Source organism: Crotalus tigris, unplaced genomic scaffold, assembly GCF_016545835.1.
Source record: "Crotalus tigris isolate CLP2741 ecotype Arizona unplaced genomic scaffold, ASM1654583v1 scf7180000024386.1433019, whole genome shotgun sequence".
Classification (NCBI taxonomy): domain Eukaryota; kingdom Metazoa; phylum Chordata; class Lepidosauria; order Squamata; family Viperidae; genus Crotalus; species Crotalus tigris.
Genome location: NW_024100556.1, coordinates 1288955 through 1302911, shown reverse-complemented (window position 1 = coordinate 1302911; position 13957 = coordinate 1288955). Strand labels below are relative to the sequence as shown.

The window sequence follows — 13957 nt, the reverse complement described above, 5'->3', positions numbered from 1 at the left end:
ACCACAGGAACAGGATAGGCATGTTGCTGCAATGCCTTATTCAGAGTGCATTTGTAGTCAGCACAAATGCGAATGTCCCCATTTGCCTTTAGAGGCGTGACAATGGGGGTCTTCCAAGGACTGGAATCAACAGGTTCTAGGATTCCCTGTTGAATCAGTTTGTCTAACTCAGTGTCAATTTTACTCTTTAAAGCAAAAGGGACCCTTCGTGCTTTAATTCTAATGGGAGTGACAGTGGGGTCTAGCTTTAAGGACACAGGGGGTCCTTTGAATGTGCCCAGCTGGGGGCTGAAAACATCTGCAAATTCTTTGCAGACTTCCTGTAGGTCGAGTGTTTGTAAACTGTTGAGTCTTGTGACGTGTATCCCCAGGGCCTCAAACCAATCGAGTCCTATGAGACTCGTTCGTTCACCCCCCACTACTAATAAGTCTAGTGGACCTTCAAAACTCTTGTATTGCACGTTAAGGGTGGCCTCCCCCTTAACACACACTCTTGAATTTTGAAAATCTTTTAACACAATGTCAGAAGGCCTTAACTTGGCCTGAGTTCCACTACCGGAACAAATCTTCCTAAATGTATGCAAGGAGATAATTGAAAAGGCAGACCCTGTGTCTAGTTCCATAGATAATGGAACCCCTTGTAGCTTCACGTTGAGTGACAGCTTTTTCTTCATGGGCTTGTGTGTGCCTGTCCTACAGATGCTTCTTCGCGAAGCGCAAAAACCTACCCTATTCTGGCTGGGAAGTCTGGTACCCTTCAGGCGTTCTTCTTGGGGTTGTGCCTTTCGTCGGGCCAGACACACAGCTGCAATGTGCCCTTGTTTGCCGCATGCCCGGCAGGTAGCGGAGCGGAACTTGCAGTCGGTTCTCCTGTGGCGACCTCCACAGCCGATGCACTTGAGCGGAGCTGAAGAGCTTCCCTTCTGTTTTTCTTCCTTCGTGGGGTGGAGACGGTCGACTTCCTCGTCGGGATCCTCCTCGGAGTTTCTTTGGACGTCTTCCTGGTGCACGGATGCAACCTCTGGACTGTTTCTGATTGGCCGCATGTTCTTGACAGCGCCGCCTGCTGCTTCTTCTGCAGTGACTTCCCTTAAGGCATCTTGGTAGGACAATTCTTCTTTAGCGAAAAGTCTCTGTTGTAGATCTCGATGCCTTAACCCGCACACGAATCGGTCCCTCAGTCGTTCTTAGAGGTCTTTGAACTCGCAGTGCTTGGCGGCCTTCCGTAATGCGGCGATGAATTCTTTGGCCGACTCACCGGGCCGTTGATCCCTCTGCTCGAAGGTGTGGCGCCATGCGATGACGGACCTCTTGGGGTGGAAGTGCTCCTTCAGTAGCTTCTTCAGATCTGCGTAGCTTACAGACTCTACTGGAACCGGTGCTGCAAGGTTTTCTGCGATGTCGAAGGCGTCTTGGCCGCAAACACAAAGCAGGGTGGCAGCCTTCAAGCTCTCTTCCCTCACTTGGTTTGCCTTGAAGTAGTTCTCCACCCTGGCTACGTAGGACTCCCACAGCTCTGGATGTGAGACGTCGAACTCCGAAAGCCTTCCAACCTTTGCCATCTTCAGGAGACGGGTCTATCAGCCAGCCTACCCCCGAATGCGCACTGGATTGGCGGGTAGCTGCCGAGTCGACGCCGTTCCGCTGCTCAGGACTCACTTGGGTAAGCTTACACTTCTTCCTTTCCAGGCAGTGTAAGACGATCCGACCCTCGTCGCCAGTGTTGAGTCCTTGGCGGAAAGCAGACACGAGAAGCAGTTGAAGTTCTCAGTTTTCTTTATTCTGCGTTCAGCTTACAAGTAGATGGCTTCAGCAGCTCCCAAAACCTCCCAACTTCTTATATAGACATTTCCCGGGTACATGCGATACTTTTCCCGCGCCAGCACCCGCGCATGCGCACGGCGCTGGCGACAGCCTGTCTGGTCCCGGGCAGCTTTGCACCTGCCCGGGACTGCCTGCAAACGCCCGAGCCGTTTGCAAGGCTCGGGACATAACAAAATCCAAGTCATATATCCCCACCAGGTAGGCCCACTGGAAATTTGAACAGTTGCCAAGTGCCAAGTTGTAAGTTGAGGACTTCCTATCTAGAAATATTTTCAATGTAAAAAGGGTAATTGCAAAACAGAACTCCTTATTCTCATAACAGGAACCATAGAGTGGGAAAAAATATAAATGCATGGTGTGTGGAAAAAACTTCAGGTGGAGCAAACAACGTCCCCCAAAACAGCCTATTTGGTCTAGTGGTTAAGGCACCAGGTTAGAAAGCAGGAGTTTGTGAGTTCTAGTTCTATCCTAGGCATGAAAGCCAACTGGGTGATCTTGTGCCATTCACTCTCAGCCGAGTTTTGTGGGAAAATAAGAGAAGGGAGAAGTATTAGGTGTGAGTGCATGTGTTCACATACAAATAATGCCTTGTGCTATTTAAAATAATAAATTTGGTTTGCAAATAAATCAAAATAAATAAAAGGGAACACGGGGAGATGCCTTTTGGGACTGAAGTGTTCTTAATTCCTGTAAAAGGATCCACTGTAATATGAAACCATTAAAGGCATTGAACACAAAGAGAGTCTGCCTCATTTCCTGTAATGGAATCTGTGGAAGACCTTGGGGGATGAGGGTAAGAGATGCAACTTAGGAATCAAACAGATTTAAAAAGGATCTGCCCTACTTGATCAAGCAATCAAGCAAAATTCTGTCAGGTCCCCAAAGAAATACATTGTTTCCCTATGCTTATTCCTGAATCTGTTTTCTGTAACCTTTCTTTCGGGCCTGCCACTCTGCTTTGCACTGTCTTGCTATTGTGCCCTTCCCCCAGGGAAAGGATTGTATCACCCTTATCTAAGAGAAGGTTGTGCTTGGAGCAGAAGGAAAGGAAAGCGAGAAAAACCTTGAATGAACATGCCAAAGAAGCCAGTTACCAAAACACTATGCCATCTGTGGATTGGCTGGAATTCAAATGAACACTCCTCGGGGGTGGAGTATTGAATACCGTTTTTAATATACTGCTTTTGCTGGTTTCTCCTCAGACCTCACCTTGTTTTCCCTGCTATCACTAGCCCCTAATAAAAGTCCCTTTTGAGACAATGCTTATTTCAAGAGTTCTGCTTCCTTGGTGGCTTAGCTGAAGTAGGTCCTTACATAACCCGAGAATTAGTTAATTGGATCACGTTAAATGAACATGATCCCTCCTTTACCCAGTTCATTTGCTAATCGAATGCTTAGATCATTAAGTGCACATAAGATATCTCACAGTGGGGAAGACCACGGGGGACCTAGTGCTTCCAACCACCCATCCCCATCCCACTGAGATATTTCATGCTTCCCCTGCCTCACCAGGTCTAGGCCTGTGGAGACTCACCTTTTGAAGATCTTGATGATCAAGCGAGCTGTCTCCAGCCTCTCTGCTGCAGTTTCTTTGTCTGCGAGATCTCTCATCCAAAGCCTTCCATTTTTGAGAGGTTTTTGTGTGTCTGCAAGGTTTTTTTGTGCTGCGAGGTTGTTTTTGTGTGTGTGTGTTGTAAGTATTGTTGTTGCTTGTTTTTGTCATGCCCTGTCGGGCAAATAACACCTATGGCCGGCACAATCTTCAAATCAGTCTAAAAAGCGAGCAGGCTATTATAACTGAGTTTCTCTGCTTGCACCATATACCAGCGGATGCAGCTAGGACTCCAAGCTCTCTATGGGTTACTATCCCAGCAGGAAGAGGCAGAGAAAGCGAAGGAACAAGAAGCAAAAGCGAGGCTGCCCAGCTGGTGTGCTAGTGAGGCTACATAAGCACCCAAACAAACCACCGCTTCCGAGCATTTTTCTTGCCAACATAAGATCCCTCGCCAACAAAATGGGTAAGTTGAGCATGTTAAATACTACTATATAGTGCAACATTAAAGTGCAATATTGGGGGCAGCACAATGGTGGGTGGAATGTAAAGGATGTGTGTATATAATGTATGTTTTTATTTGTGGTTTTTGCTTGTGTGTAGTGTACACTGGACAGCACTTAATTTCGTTGTGAGTTACACAATAAGATATTCCTATTCTATTCTATAAAAGCTGATGCAAACATCATCAATGAGTCAGTTGCCAAGCATCCAAATTTTGATAGGCAAAAACATTAGCAAATTGCACTAGACTAGGCGATAACCAGCATTATTCCGTTCATCTAGCTCAAACTTGCCTATTATTCTCTCTTTGGCCTATTTTGCATTGAAATTGCCCATAATATACAAAATATTTTTATATTGGGAGTACATTGAAGCTTATTGTAAAAAAGTTCAGTTTCATCATCATTTGAGTGTACAGTTGGAATGTAGCCTTGTAGTATGATGATGTTGAATGGCTTGCCTTGAATTTGGATAGAGATTATGTGGTTGTTGTACACTCTGATTCTCAACACATTTAGTCACTTGTTTGCTTCTGCAGAAAGCAACTTCTTTTTTTCTGATGATATCGTTTCCAGAAAAATAAACCATAAACTTATCTGATGATTATTGGGATTCTGCCTGTCCAGTGTAACTCATTGATGCCAAGAATGTGTATGTTCACTCTAATCGTTTCTCTTTTTATAATTTCAAGTTTTTCAAGGGACATACTTCTAACATTCCATGTTTCAATTTGACTAACTTTGTATACTGTAGGCGACCTCCTTCATCATAGGCATCATCGATTGCTAGGCTTCCCAACGGCTTTCCTCCAATAGCGTTATAAAAACCTTGACTACTAAAGGCTAGCTCTTGCTCTTCTCCAATAGCTTGCAGACTGTCAATCAACCTGGAGGGTCCCACTATTGTTATCCATTTCTGAGTCATGTTGAGTTATTGCCATGAAGTATTCTGGTGAGATTTTTTTTTATAGAGTAGTTCACCATTGGATTCCCCAACCCTCTCCATTTATCCAGGTTTGGGTCTGGCATGTGGTTGATGAATCATCTGATACCGCCTAGAGCAGCATGCAAAACGCCCTCCTTTTTGTTCTCTAACTTGAATAGATCAGACATTCATCTAGACTTAAAAGCAAAGGTTCAGGAAAAGCTAATGTGTAATCTCTTTGTTTCAGGTTTACATTTGTTCCAATTCTTTTCTCTTTTAATACAAGAAAAAAATCTAAGATGAATTAAGTTGCAAAGCCTGCTTGATTGCTTGGAGTAAGGTATTTTGGAAGACATCCTTGCCTCGAGTAAAGAAAAGCCAACTTCCACTCATTTTAAGGGCTAAAATTGAGGCTGTTTTTAGGAGCTTTGTGTCACCACAGTGCTAGGATGCAGGACAGAAATTAACAGATAGTTTAACATTTGACTTTCCTTCTGTGCCCTCATAAGGCTTAGCTTAGTGACTACATAGAGATTTTGCCCAGGACACTCTGCCTAACTGGATCCTTTTCCAGCGATGCTCTATTGCCGCTAAGCCGAGTCCATCCACTTGAGTTCTCATCCTCTTCTTTCATAGAACCAGATTCTGTTTGATGCACTTTGGAAACATCTCTTTCTTCCATCCTGTCTGAAGTTGAGAAAGGGGACCCCCAACCAGGAACAAGTATTCAGCCTCTTCTCTTTGTTGGGGCTCTGCTGGAAGACCACCAGGAGATCCTAAGGCACACGGATGATTTCTGAAAGGAAGTGCAAGCCCCATAGATCCCTTTCCCAGGGGGCAACCTTGTCAGGACCCAGGAGGTTGCCAGGGGCTCCACACTTTTGTCTTGGCTTTTGGCCTCAAGTCCAAGCTTTGTGTGTGTGTGTGTGTGTGTGTGTGTGTGTGTGTGTGTGTGAGAGAGAGAGAGAGAGAGAGAGAGAGAGAGAGAGGCGCCCCTACTCAAGCAGATACTATACTATACTATACTGTGTTTGTGTTTGAGACCTTGGAAGTCTTCTAGTCCAACTCCCTGCTCAAGCAGGAGATCCTATAGTACTATATCATCCTCTGTACGTGTGTGTGTGTGTGTGTGTGTGTGAAAGAGAGAAAGAGAGAGAGAGAGAGAGAGAGAGACGAACGCAGTGAAATGCTTCAGGAGACCACACAAAAGGACAAATATTTGTGCCGGCCGAACACTCCAGGTCTTTCTCTCTCCGACGGGACACGAATTGAAAGGCTACCAGGAGACCCAAAATTCCCCTCAGAGCCAGGAGGAAGATTCGCGCCCAGCCTAGAAGCGGCTGAGGCTACCCAGCGATTTTCTTTTCCCTCCCAAATCTGACAGGCGCCTCTTTCCCGCCATTGGCTCATTCAAGCCCACGTGATCCGGCGGGCTCCCCTCCCTTCGCTCCCCTCCCAATGGGTTTCCTCCAGGCACCAACAGCGGGAGGGGCAGCCCCCGCTGGCCTGCAGTGCGACTGAGCATGCGCGCCTCCCAACGGACGTCGCCCAACGCCTGGCCTCTCTAGGACTTCGCGCTCGCTCGCTGTAACCGTTTCACTTCCTCAGGGGAGACTCCTGGGAAGGGAGGGCGTCAGACACGCGAAGAACCACCTCGTAGGAACCGGGCTGAAGGACGTGAAATCAGAGTCAGTCTTCCCACCTTTGGATTCCCTTTGCATGCACGTGCCGAGCAAGGGGGGCAAGGAAGACCCCAAACTTGATCAGGCAGGAAAAGTCGAAGCTCGCCAGGAGGGAGGGGATCTCGGGGAGCATTTAGCACCCCCTCTCCAAAATTTCCTGGATAAAGCCTTGAGAGGAGAATGTCTGTGGAGATTCTTAGTCATCCGGGTCATGGCTGTCCCAAAGGTGCTTTTTTAAGAGGGACTTCCTTAGTTTTTAGAATAGAATCAGAATAGAGCTGGAAGGGACCTTGGAGGTCCTCTAGTCCAGCCCCTTGCTCAAGCAGGAGACCCTATACCATTTTAGACAGGTGGCTGTCCAGTCTCCACTTAAAAACCTCCAGTGATGATGAAGCACCCATGAAGGAAATAAAAGTTATTCTTTTAATAATTGTAGAAATAATTGTAGAAATGTAATGCCATTATATGAAACTGTCTCTTTAGTACAAATGTAACACTGTAACACAAATGTAACAATGCAATGCCAATATATGACCAAATATTTACTATTTCCTGCCTAAAAATCCTCCGGACACAGGAACTTACACTTTGAGTAGAAATCCTATTATCAAAGAGGGGGATTTTGACCCAAGGTGAGAATTACAATTAAACAAGATAACAGCAGATGGACAAAGAGGTCAGGTTAACAAAGTACAACTTCAAAGTACATTTATAAAGATGAAAGAGCTTCTTAGATGTGACATGCATTGTAGGGGTATAAAATGCAGATCTTGAAACCAGGCCAGTGTGCTCCTGGAATCCAGTCCATAGGGAAGGATCCAGGGGGCTGCATTTGCAAAACGCTCCTCTCTTCTATTCTTTTTCTTTTCTCTTTTATTCTGTTTATGTTATTCTCCAATAAACCTTTGTCTTGTTAACCAGACTTGTCTTCATATTGTATCAAAATTTGGGTTTTTTACATCTCACAACCCACAACTTCTGGTGGCAAGCTGTTCCACTGGTTAATTGTCCTGTTAGGAAGTTTCTCCTTAATTCTAGGTTGCTTCTCTCCTTGATTAGTTTCCCTCCATTGTTCCTTGTCCTGCCTTCTGGTGCTTTGGAAAATAAATTGAGACCCTCCTTGTGGAACCCTCTCAAATACTGAAATACTACTATCATGTCTCCTCTAGTCCTTTTTTTCTCTAGGCTGGCCAAACCCAAATCCTGCAACTGTTCTTTGTATGTTTTAGTCTCCAGGTCTTTAATCATCTTGGTTGCTGTTCTTTGTACTTTTTCCAAAGTGTCAACCTCTTTTTTTCTATATGTGGTGACCAAAACGGGATGCAGCATTCGGCTTTTCCTTGGAGAAGTTTTGCTTCTCATGCAAGAAACGTCTTCAGCTCTGAAGAAACTTCTCTGTGCGTGTCATGTATGTGTTTCACTTTGAGAGTGGGCAACTAAATTTCATTTTTGATGTGTGCCATTGTGCCTACACTATAAAAATGACAATAAAGGTTATCTTATCTTATCTTGGATGAAGAGGGAAACATCTTCAAGATTAAAAAAGAAAATTGATTTGCCTCTTGAAAAAAGCACTTTTGGGACCCTTGAGAGGAGACAGGGACCTTTTTTGCATTGCAAACTCGAGCAGGAAAATCAGACGTTTTGCAGGAATTGTGCTCTCAAATGGGGGTTTATCCCCTTTCCCTCCATCCCAAAAAGGGGATGGGCAAAAAAAGGATTGAGGCTTTTCAACAGCCCAAAAAAGTGGACACCCAAACAAAGGAGCCACAAAGTGGCAGAAGAGACCCACTGGAATCGGTGGGGATTAAAAAGCCAGGATGAAACCAGGCAAACTAGGAAGGGAGAAACCCCTTAAATCTCCATAGGTTGAAATCCCAAAAGAGCCGGGAAGGATACGGAGTGATGCCCAGACTAAAAGCAGCTTTATGTAAATCTTGTGCAAAAATAGGAAAGCGGAGAATTGGGGAAAAGTTGCAATAGGATCCTTTTCCCCCCCCCACTTCTGCTTTCTTTAATGAAAGATTCAACTTGGAGGGGGAACCAGCAGGAGACACCCAAGGAATTAAGGAGAAACTTGCTAACAGTGAGAACAATTAACCAGTAGAACAGCTTGCTGTCAGAAGTTGTGGGTGCTTCATCACTGGAGATTTTTAAGAGACTGGACAACCACTTGTCTGAAATGGTATAGAGTCTCTTGCTTGAGCAGGGGGCTGGACTAGAAGACCTCCAAGGTTCCTTCCAGCTCTGTTCTGATTCTGAGAAGCTTCTTCCAGCACAGAACCAGGACTGAAAAAAAATCTTTGGCTTCAGGATAAATATCTCCACTTCTTATCTTTACATTCAGTTTGGATCAAGTTTAATGAAGATTGCTGGCATGCATTTATCCATTTTCCTCTTTCAGCTTATTCCAAATTAAAATCTGGTGGTAACATCTGGAGGAAACTTCAGAGGACAGCTAATTGCACATCTGGGGATGCATGTGGCAGGAGACCCAGGTTCAGTTCCCGGATATGTGTGTGTTTCCCTAAAGGCCACTCTAGGCAGCTTGAACAAAATGCGGAAGAGAACATTATAACAATAAATAAAAACCTTAACCTTTAAAATATAAGAGGACAGGAAATAGAAGGGATCCACCAAGATGTGGGACGGAGCCAGGGAAAAGTTTGTTCTTGAGTTCCAACCGGTGGGCTCCCAAAACAATGTTAGCTGACATCTACATTAACATCTATATTAATTGACATCACTAAAAGCTTCCAAGAAGAGATTGGGCAACCATCTGTCAGAAATTGTATGGATAGGATAGGATGATAGCTAGCTTGATTGATCGGTTGGATTGATTGATTCTTTATTGGCCATGTGTGATTGGACACACAGTAATATAGGGTATCCTACTGGGTTGGACTAGATGACCTATAAGGTCCCTTCCAACTTTATACTTCTATCTTGGTCTAAATAGAGGTCGGTCTGAATGGCCTCTAAGGTCCACCGCGATCGCGCTGTTAGAGATGCGGCCATTGCTCGCAGGTCCCACTAGGGCGCGCTCGCTCGCCTGCCTTCGAGCGCCCCTGCGCATGCTCCGTTCCGAATCCTGCTGGAGGGGGAGAATCAGCTGTGAGTTGCTCCCTGGGAATCGAGGTGGGGGGGGGAGGCTGGAGGGGGGGGATCCCGCGACCCATAGCTTCCCCGGGAGGAAACAACTCCCCCTTCCAGCAGTAGGCAGAGCCTCCCCGGCGGTTCTTGCAAGAAAAGGAGGAAAGTGCATCTCCTCCCCCCAAAACACTCCAGAGCCGGTTGCAGGAGGGAAAGACAACCCTCCCCCAACACACAAAGGGTTTGCTGCACTCAGAATCCCTAGTCTGGGAGGGAGGGGGGAGACTCCTCCATTCCTGCTCCTGGCTGTGCATGCTTTTGGGGGAGGGAGGAAGGGAGATGGGTGGGCTGCTCCCCTGCTTTTGTTCCCACGGGGAGGGTCACCTCGTGGTGCTTCCCCCCTTTACTTCCACATCTGTTAGGAGTGTAGAATAGAATAACAGAGTTGAAAGGGACTTCGGAGGTCTTCTAGCCCAACCCCCTGCTCAGGCAGAAAACCCTATACCATTTCAGACAAGTGGTTGTCCAGTCTCTTCTTAAAAACTTCCAGTGCTGGAGCATTCCCAACTTCTGGAGGCAGGTTGTTCCACTGGTTAATTGTTCTCACTGTCAGGAAATTTCTCCATAGTTTTAGGTTGCTTCTCTCTTTGGTTAGTTTCCATCCCTTGCTTCTTGTCCTGCCTTCAGGCGCTTTGGAGAATAGCTTGACTCCCTCTTCTTTATGGCAGCCCTCGAGATAATGAAAGACTGCTATCATGTCCCCCCTCATCCTTCTCTTCATTAAACTAGACATACCCAATTCCAGCAACCGTTCCTTATATGTTTTAGCCTCCAGTCCCCTAATCATCTTTGTTGCTCTTCTCTGTACTCTTTCTAGAGTCTCAACATCTTTTTTACATCATGGTGACCAAAACTGGATGCAGTATTCCAAGTGTGGCCTTACCAAGGCATTGTAGAGTGGTATTAATACTTCATGTGATCTTGATTCTGTCCCTCTGTTAATGCAGCCCAGCACTGTGTTGGCTTTTTTGGCAGGTGCAGCACACGGCTGGCTCCTTTTTAAGTGATTGTCCACTGAGACTCTGAGATCCCTCTCCCAGTTACTACTATTGAGCAAGGTACCACCTATACTGTACCTGTGCATTTTGTTTTTCTTGCCTAAATGTAGAACCCAAGTGTAGGAAGAGGATGAAAAAGTATGAGTGGCTCGTTTGCTTTCCAAACTTCAGTGAAAACCCAGAAAGAGTTGGAAAAGGGGATTCTGGGGTGGCGGATGGGAAGAAACCTTGAGAATGGGCTTACATTTTTCATAAACCAAGATCGCTTCTCAGCGTTCCTACCAAAAAAAGATATATGGAAAACAGGCTTTCTGCCCTCGACTAACACTGTCATTTCAAACTTCTGGGAAGGGTCTCATTCTGAGCCTCAAATGTAATGGTTGGCAGGATTAGAAAGAGCTTTTTCTGCTGCCCCTGGAACTGAGTTGCACCTCTGCAGAAGACCTCCCCCAAATGAGGGAGGACAAAAGGTGATGGGAGAGAAGACAAAGGGTTCTGAAACCACACTGTTCCTTTGCACTGATGTGTGTGCTGCCCAAATATGTGTGATACAGAGGGTGATTGGTGCATGTAGGACCGGTATGTTGACTGGCATGTGGTTTGGAGATTTAGAGGAGAGAAGAGGATGTGGGAAGGGACCTTGGAGGTCATCTAGTCCAACCCCCTGCTCAGGCAGGAAAGCCTATGCCATTTCAGACAAATGGTTGTCTAGTCTCTTCTTAAAAAATTCCAGTGTTGGAGCATTCACAACTTCTGGAGGCAGGTTATGCCACAGATTAATTGTTCTAACTGTCAGGAAGTTTCTCCTTAGTCTAGGTCAGGGGTGTCAAACTCTCAACGTCACATAATGTTTCGTGACGTATCATGACTTTTTTTCCATTGCCGGCAATGGGATGGGTGCGATTTCAGCATCACGCATTTGGCTCACTTTGGCACCCCTGGTCTAAGTTGCTTCTCTCCTTGATTAGTTTCCATCCGTTGCTTCTTGTCCTTCCCTCAGGTGCTTTGGCGAATAGATTGACTGCCTCTTCTTTGTGGCAACCCTTGAGATAAATGGATAAGTGGGAGCATCTGTGAGGTATAGTAAAGATGGGGTTTGGTTGTCACCATGGCCCAAGTATGTCCAGAGTAACCATGTGTTAGGAGACAACGCTGCCTGCAGCCCTGGTGCAAGGACCTTGGAGGTCATCTAGCCCAGTGGTGGCGAACCTATGGCACGGGTGCCAGAGGTGGCACTCAGAGCCCTCTCTGTGGGCACGCGCGCTGTCGCCCCAATCCTAGGCCTTTGGCTGGGTTTTATAAAACCTTTTTGCTTTAGGCCTCCGCTGCCGTGTACAAAAAAAAAAGGTTCAATCAGTCAATTTCAACCTTGCGGGGGGGAAAAAAGACCTTGCAAAGTTGGAATTGATTGATTGAACTTTTTAGTCCCACCCAGTCTGCCATTACCACTGCAGCCATGCCCACTCAATGGGCCATGCCCACCCAATTGGCCACACCTACCGAATGGGCCATACCCACCCGGCACCCGACGATGCATAAGTGGGTTTTGGGTTGCAGTTTGGGCACTCAGTCTCTAAAAGGTTCGCCATCACTGATCTAGCCCAACCCCCTGCTCAGGCAGGAAACCCTATACCATTTCAGACAAATGGCTGTCCAGTCTCTTCTTAAAAACTTCCAGTATTAGAGCATTCACCACTTCTGGAGGCAGGTTGTTCCACTGGTTAATTGTTCTCACTGTCAGGGAGCTGCTCCTTAGTTCTAGGTTGCTTCTCTTCTTGATTTGTTTCCACCCGTGGCTTCTTGTCCTGCCTTCAGGCGCCTTGGAAAATAGCTTCACTTCCTCTTCTTTGTGGCAGCCCCTGAGATACCGGAACACTGCTATCATGTCCCCCCTCGTCCTTTTCTTCATTAAACTAGAGATACCCAATTCCAGCAGCCTTTCCTTATATGCTTTAGCCTCCAGTCCCCTAATCATCTTTGTTGCTCTTCTCTGTACTCTTTCTACAGTCTCAACATCTTTTTAACATCGCGGTGACCAAAACTGGTTGCAGTATTCCAAGTGTGGCCTTACCAAGGCATTGTAAAGTGGTATTAACACTTCATGTGATCTTGATTCTATCCCTCTGTGAGTGCAAGGTGTGAGTGCAAACTCTGGAGGGATTGTTGGTTAAGTGTCTCTCAAGAGGAGTTATTCAGGCTGGAAGGGTACAAGGGATGAAAATAAGGTAAATCTGATAGGGAGGACTATCATTTTTTTCTCAATGATCAAAGGAAGATAAATATCTTGGCCTGTTGTTTTTTTCTCTCCCTCCATGGATATTTAACCTATTATCATCTTGCCTGGTGATCAAAAGGGCTCAGAAACAAGAGAGTGCTCAATTGCTTGATGAGACACATCCAGGACCTCCTCATGAATCCTCCTCTATGATTGGAAAGACTTTTATGGGTCCAGGAGGCCTCTTGGCCCCATTTGGATTCGGGTTGAAGAACAAAAAGAAAATGGAGTCAAAACACCGAGCAGCTGAGAAAGCTGGGAAAAGGAGCCGTCAAGGAACTTGGGTACGAACTGGGCGGAAGACCCTAAAGGAGGAAGCCATCAATTCAGAGATCCAGCGCTGGAGCTTCAGGAATGTCCACTACCAGGACGCCAAAGGGCCGCGAGAGCTTTGCAGCCATCTCCATCGCTTTTGCCATCAATGGCTGCAGCCGGAAAGGCACACCAAGGCCCAGATGTTAGATCTGGTGCTTCTAGAGCAGTTCCTGGCTCTCCTGCCTTCAGAGATGGAGAGCTGGGTGCGGGAGTGTGGAGCAGAGACCAGCTCCCAGGCGGTGGCCCTGGCTGAAGGCTTCCTTTTGAGCCAAACAGAGGAGCAGAAGGAGCAGGGAGAACTGCAGGTAAGAGACGCTTATTCTAAGACTTCTAAAGGGATGTTAGGAAAGATAAACAATGTTTGAACTCTTCATTATTTCTTAATTACAGTTTCTGGTCTTAAAGGCTGTAAAGTTGTGGGCAGAGAAGGACATGCTTCTCTACCCACAATGGTTACCAGCATCAAATTCCTGGGTGTGCAGCTAATGAGTAGTATGGCTTGGTCACTCAATAGTGAGAAACTGGTGAAGCGGGCACAGTAGCGCCTGCATTTTTTGCGTCGCATGAGAAAAGCACATCTTCCTTCCCCTGTCCTGACCACTTTCTACAGGGAGACGATCGAGAGCATCCTGTCATACAGCATCACAGTCTGGTTTGGAAGCATCACTGCTTCAGACAGGAAGGCGGTGCAGAGAGTGGTGAGGATGGCCGAAAAAATCATTGGCAGTTC

At 46.2% G+C, this 13957-nt stretch overlaps 1 protein-coding gene across 1 annotated transcript in view; it reads left to right on the top strand.

The window, feature by feature from the left end:
- The first annotated feature begins 3164 nt into the window (after positions 1 to 3164).
- The window catches only part of LOC120301604 (zinc finger protein 2 homolog), a 34662-nt gene continuing 23869 nt past the window's right edge, over positions 3165 to 13957 (top strand). Inside the window, exons 1-2 of the mRNA XM_039329051.1 lie at positions 3165 to 3842; positions 12992 to 13532. Coding sequence (XP_039184985.1) covers positions 13062 to 13532 — 471 coding nt within the window. The 5' untranslated portion in view covers positions 3165 to 3842; positions 12992 to 13061. The remainder of the gene's footprint in view (positions 3843 to 12991; positions 13533 to 13957) is intronic.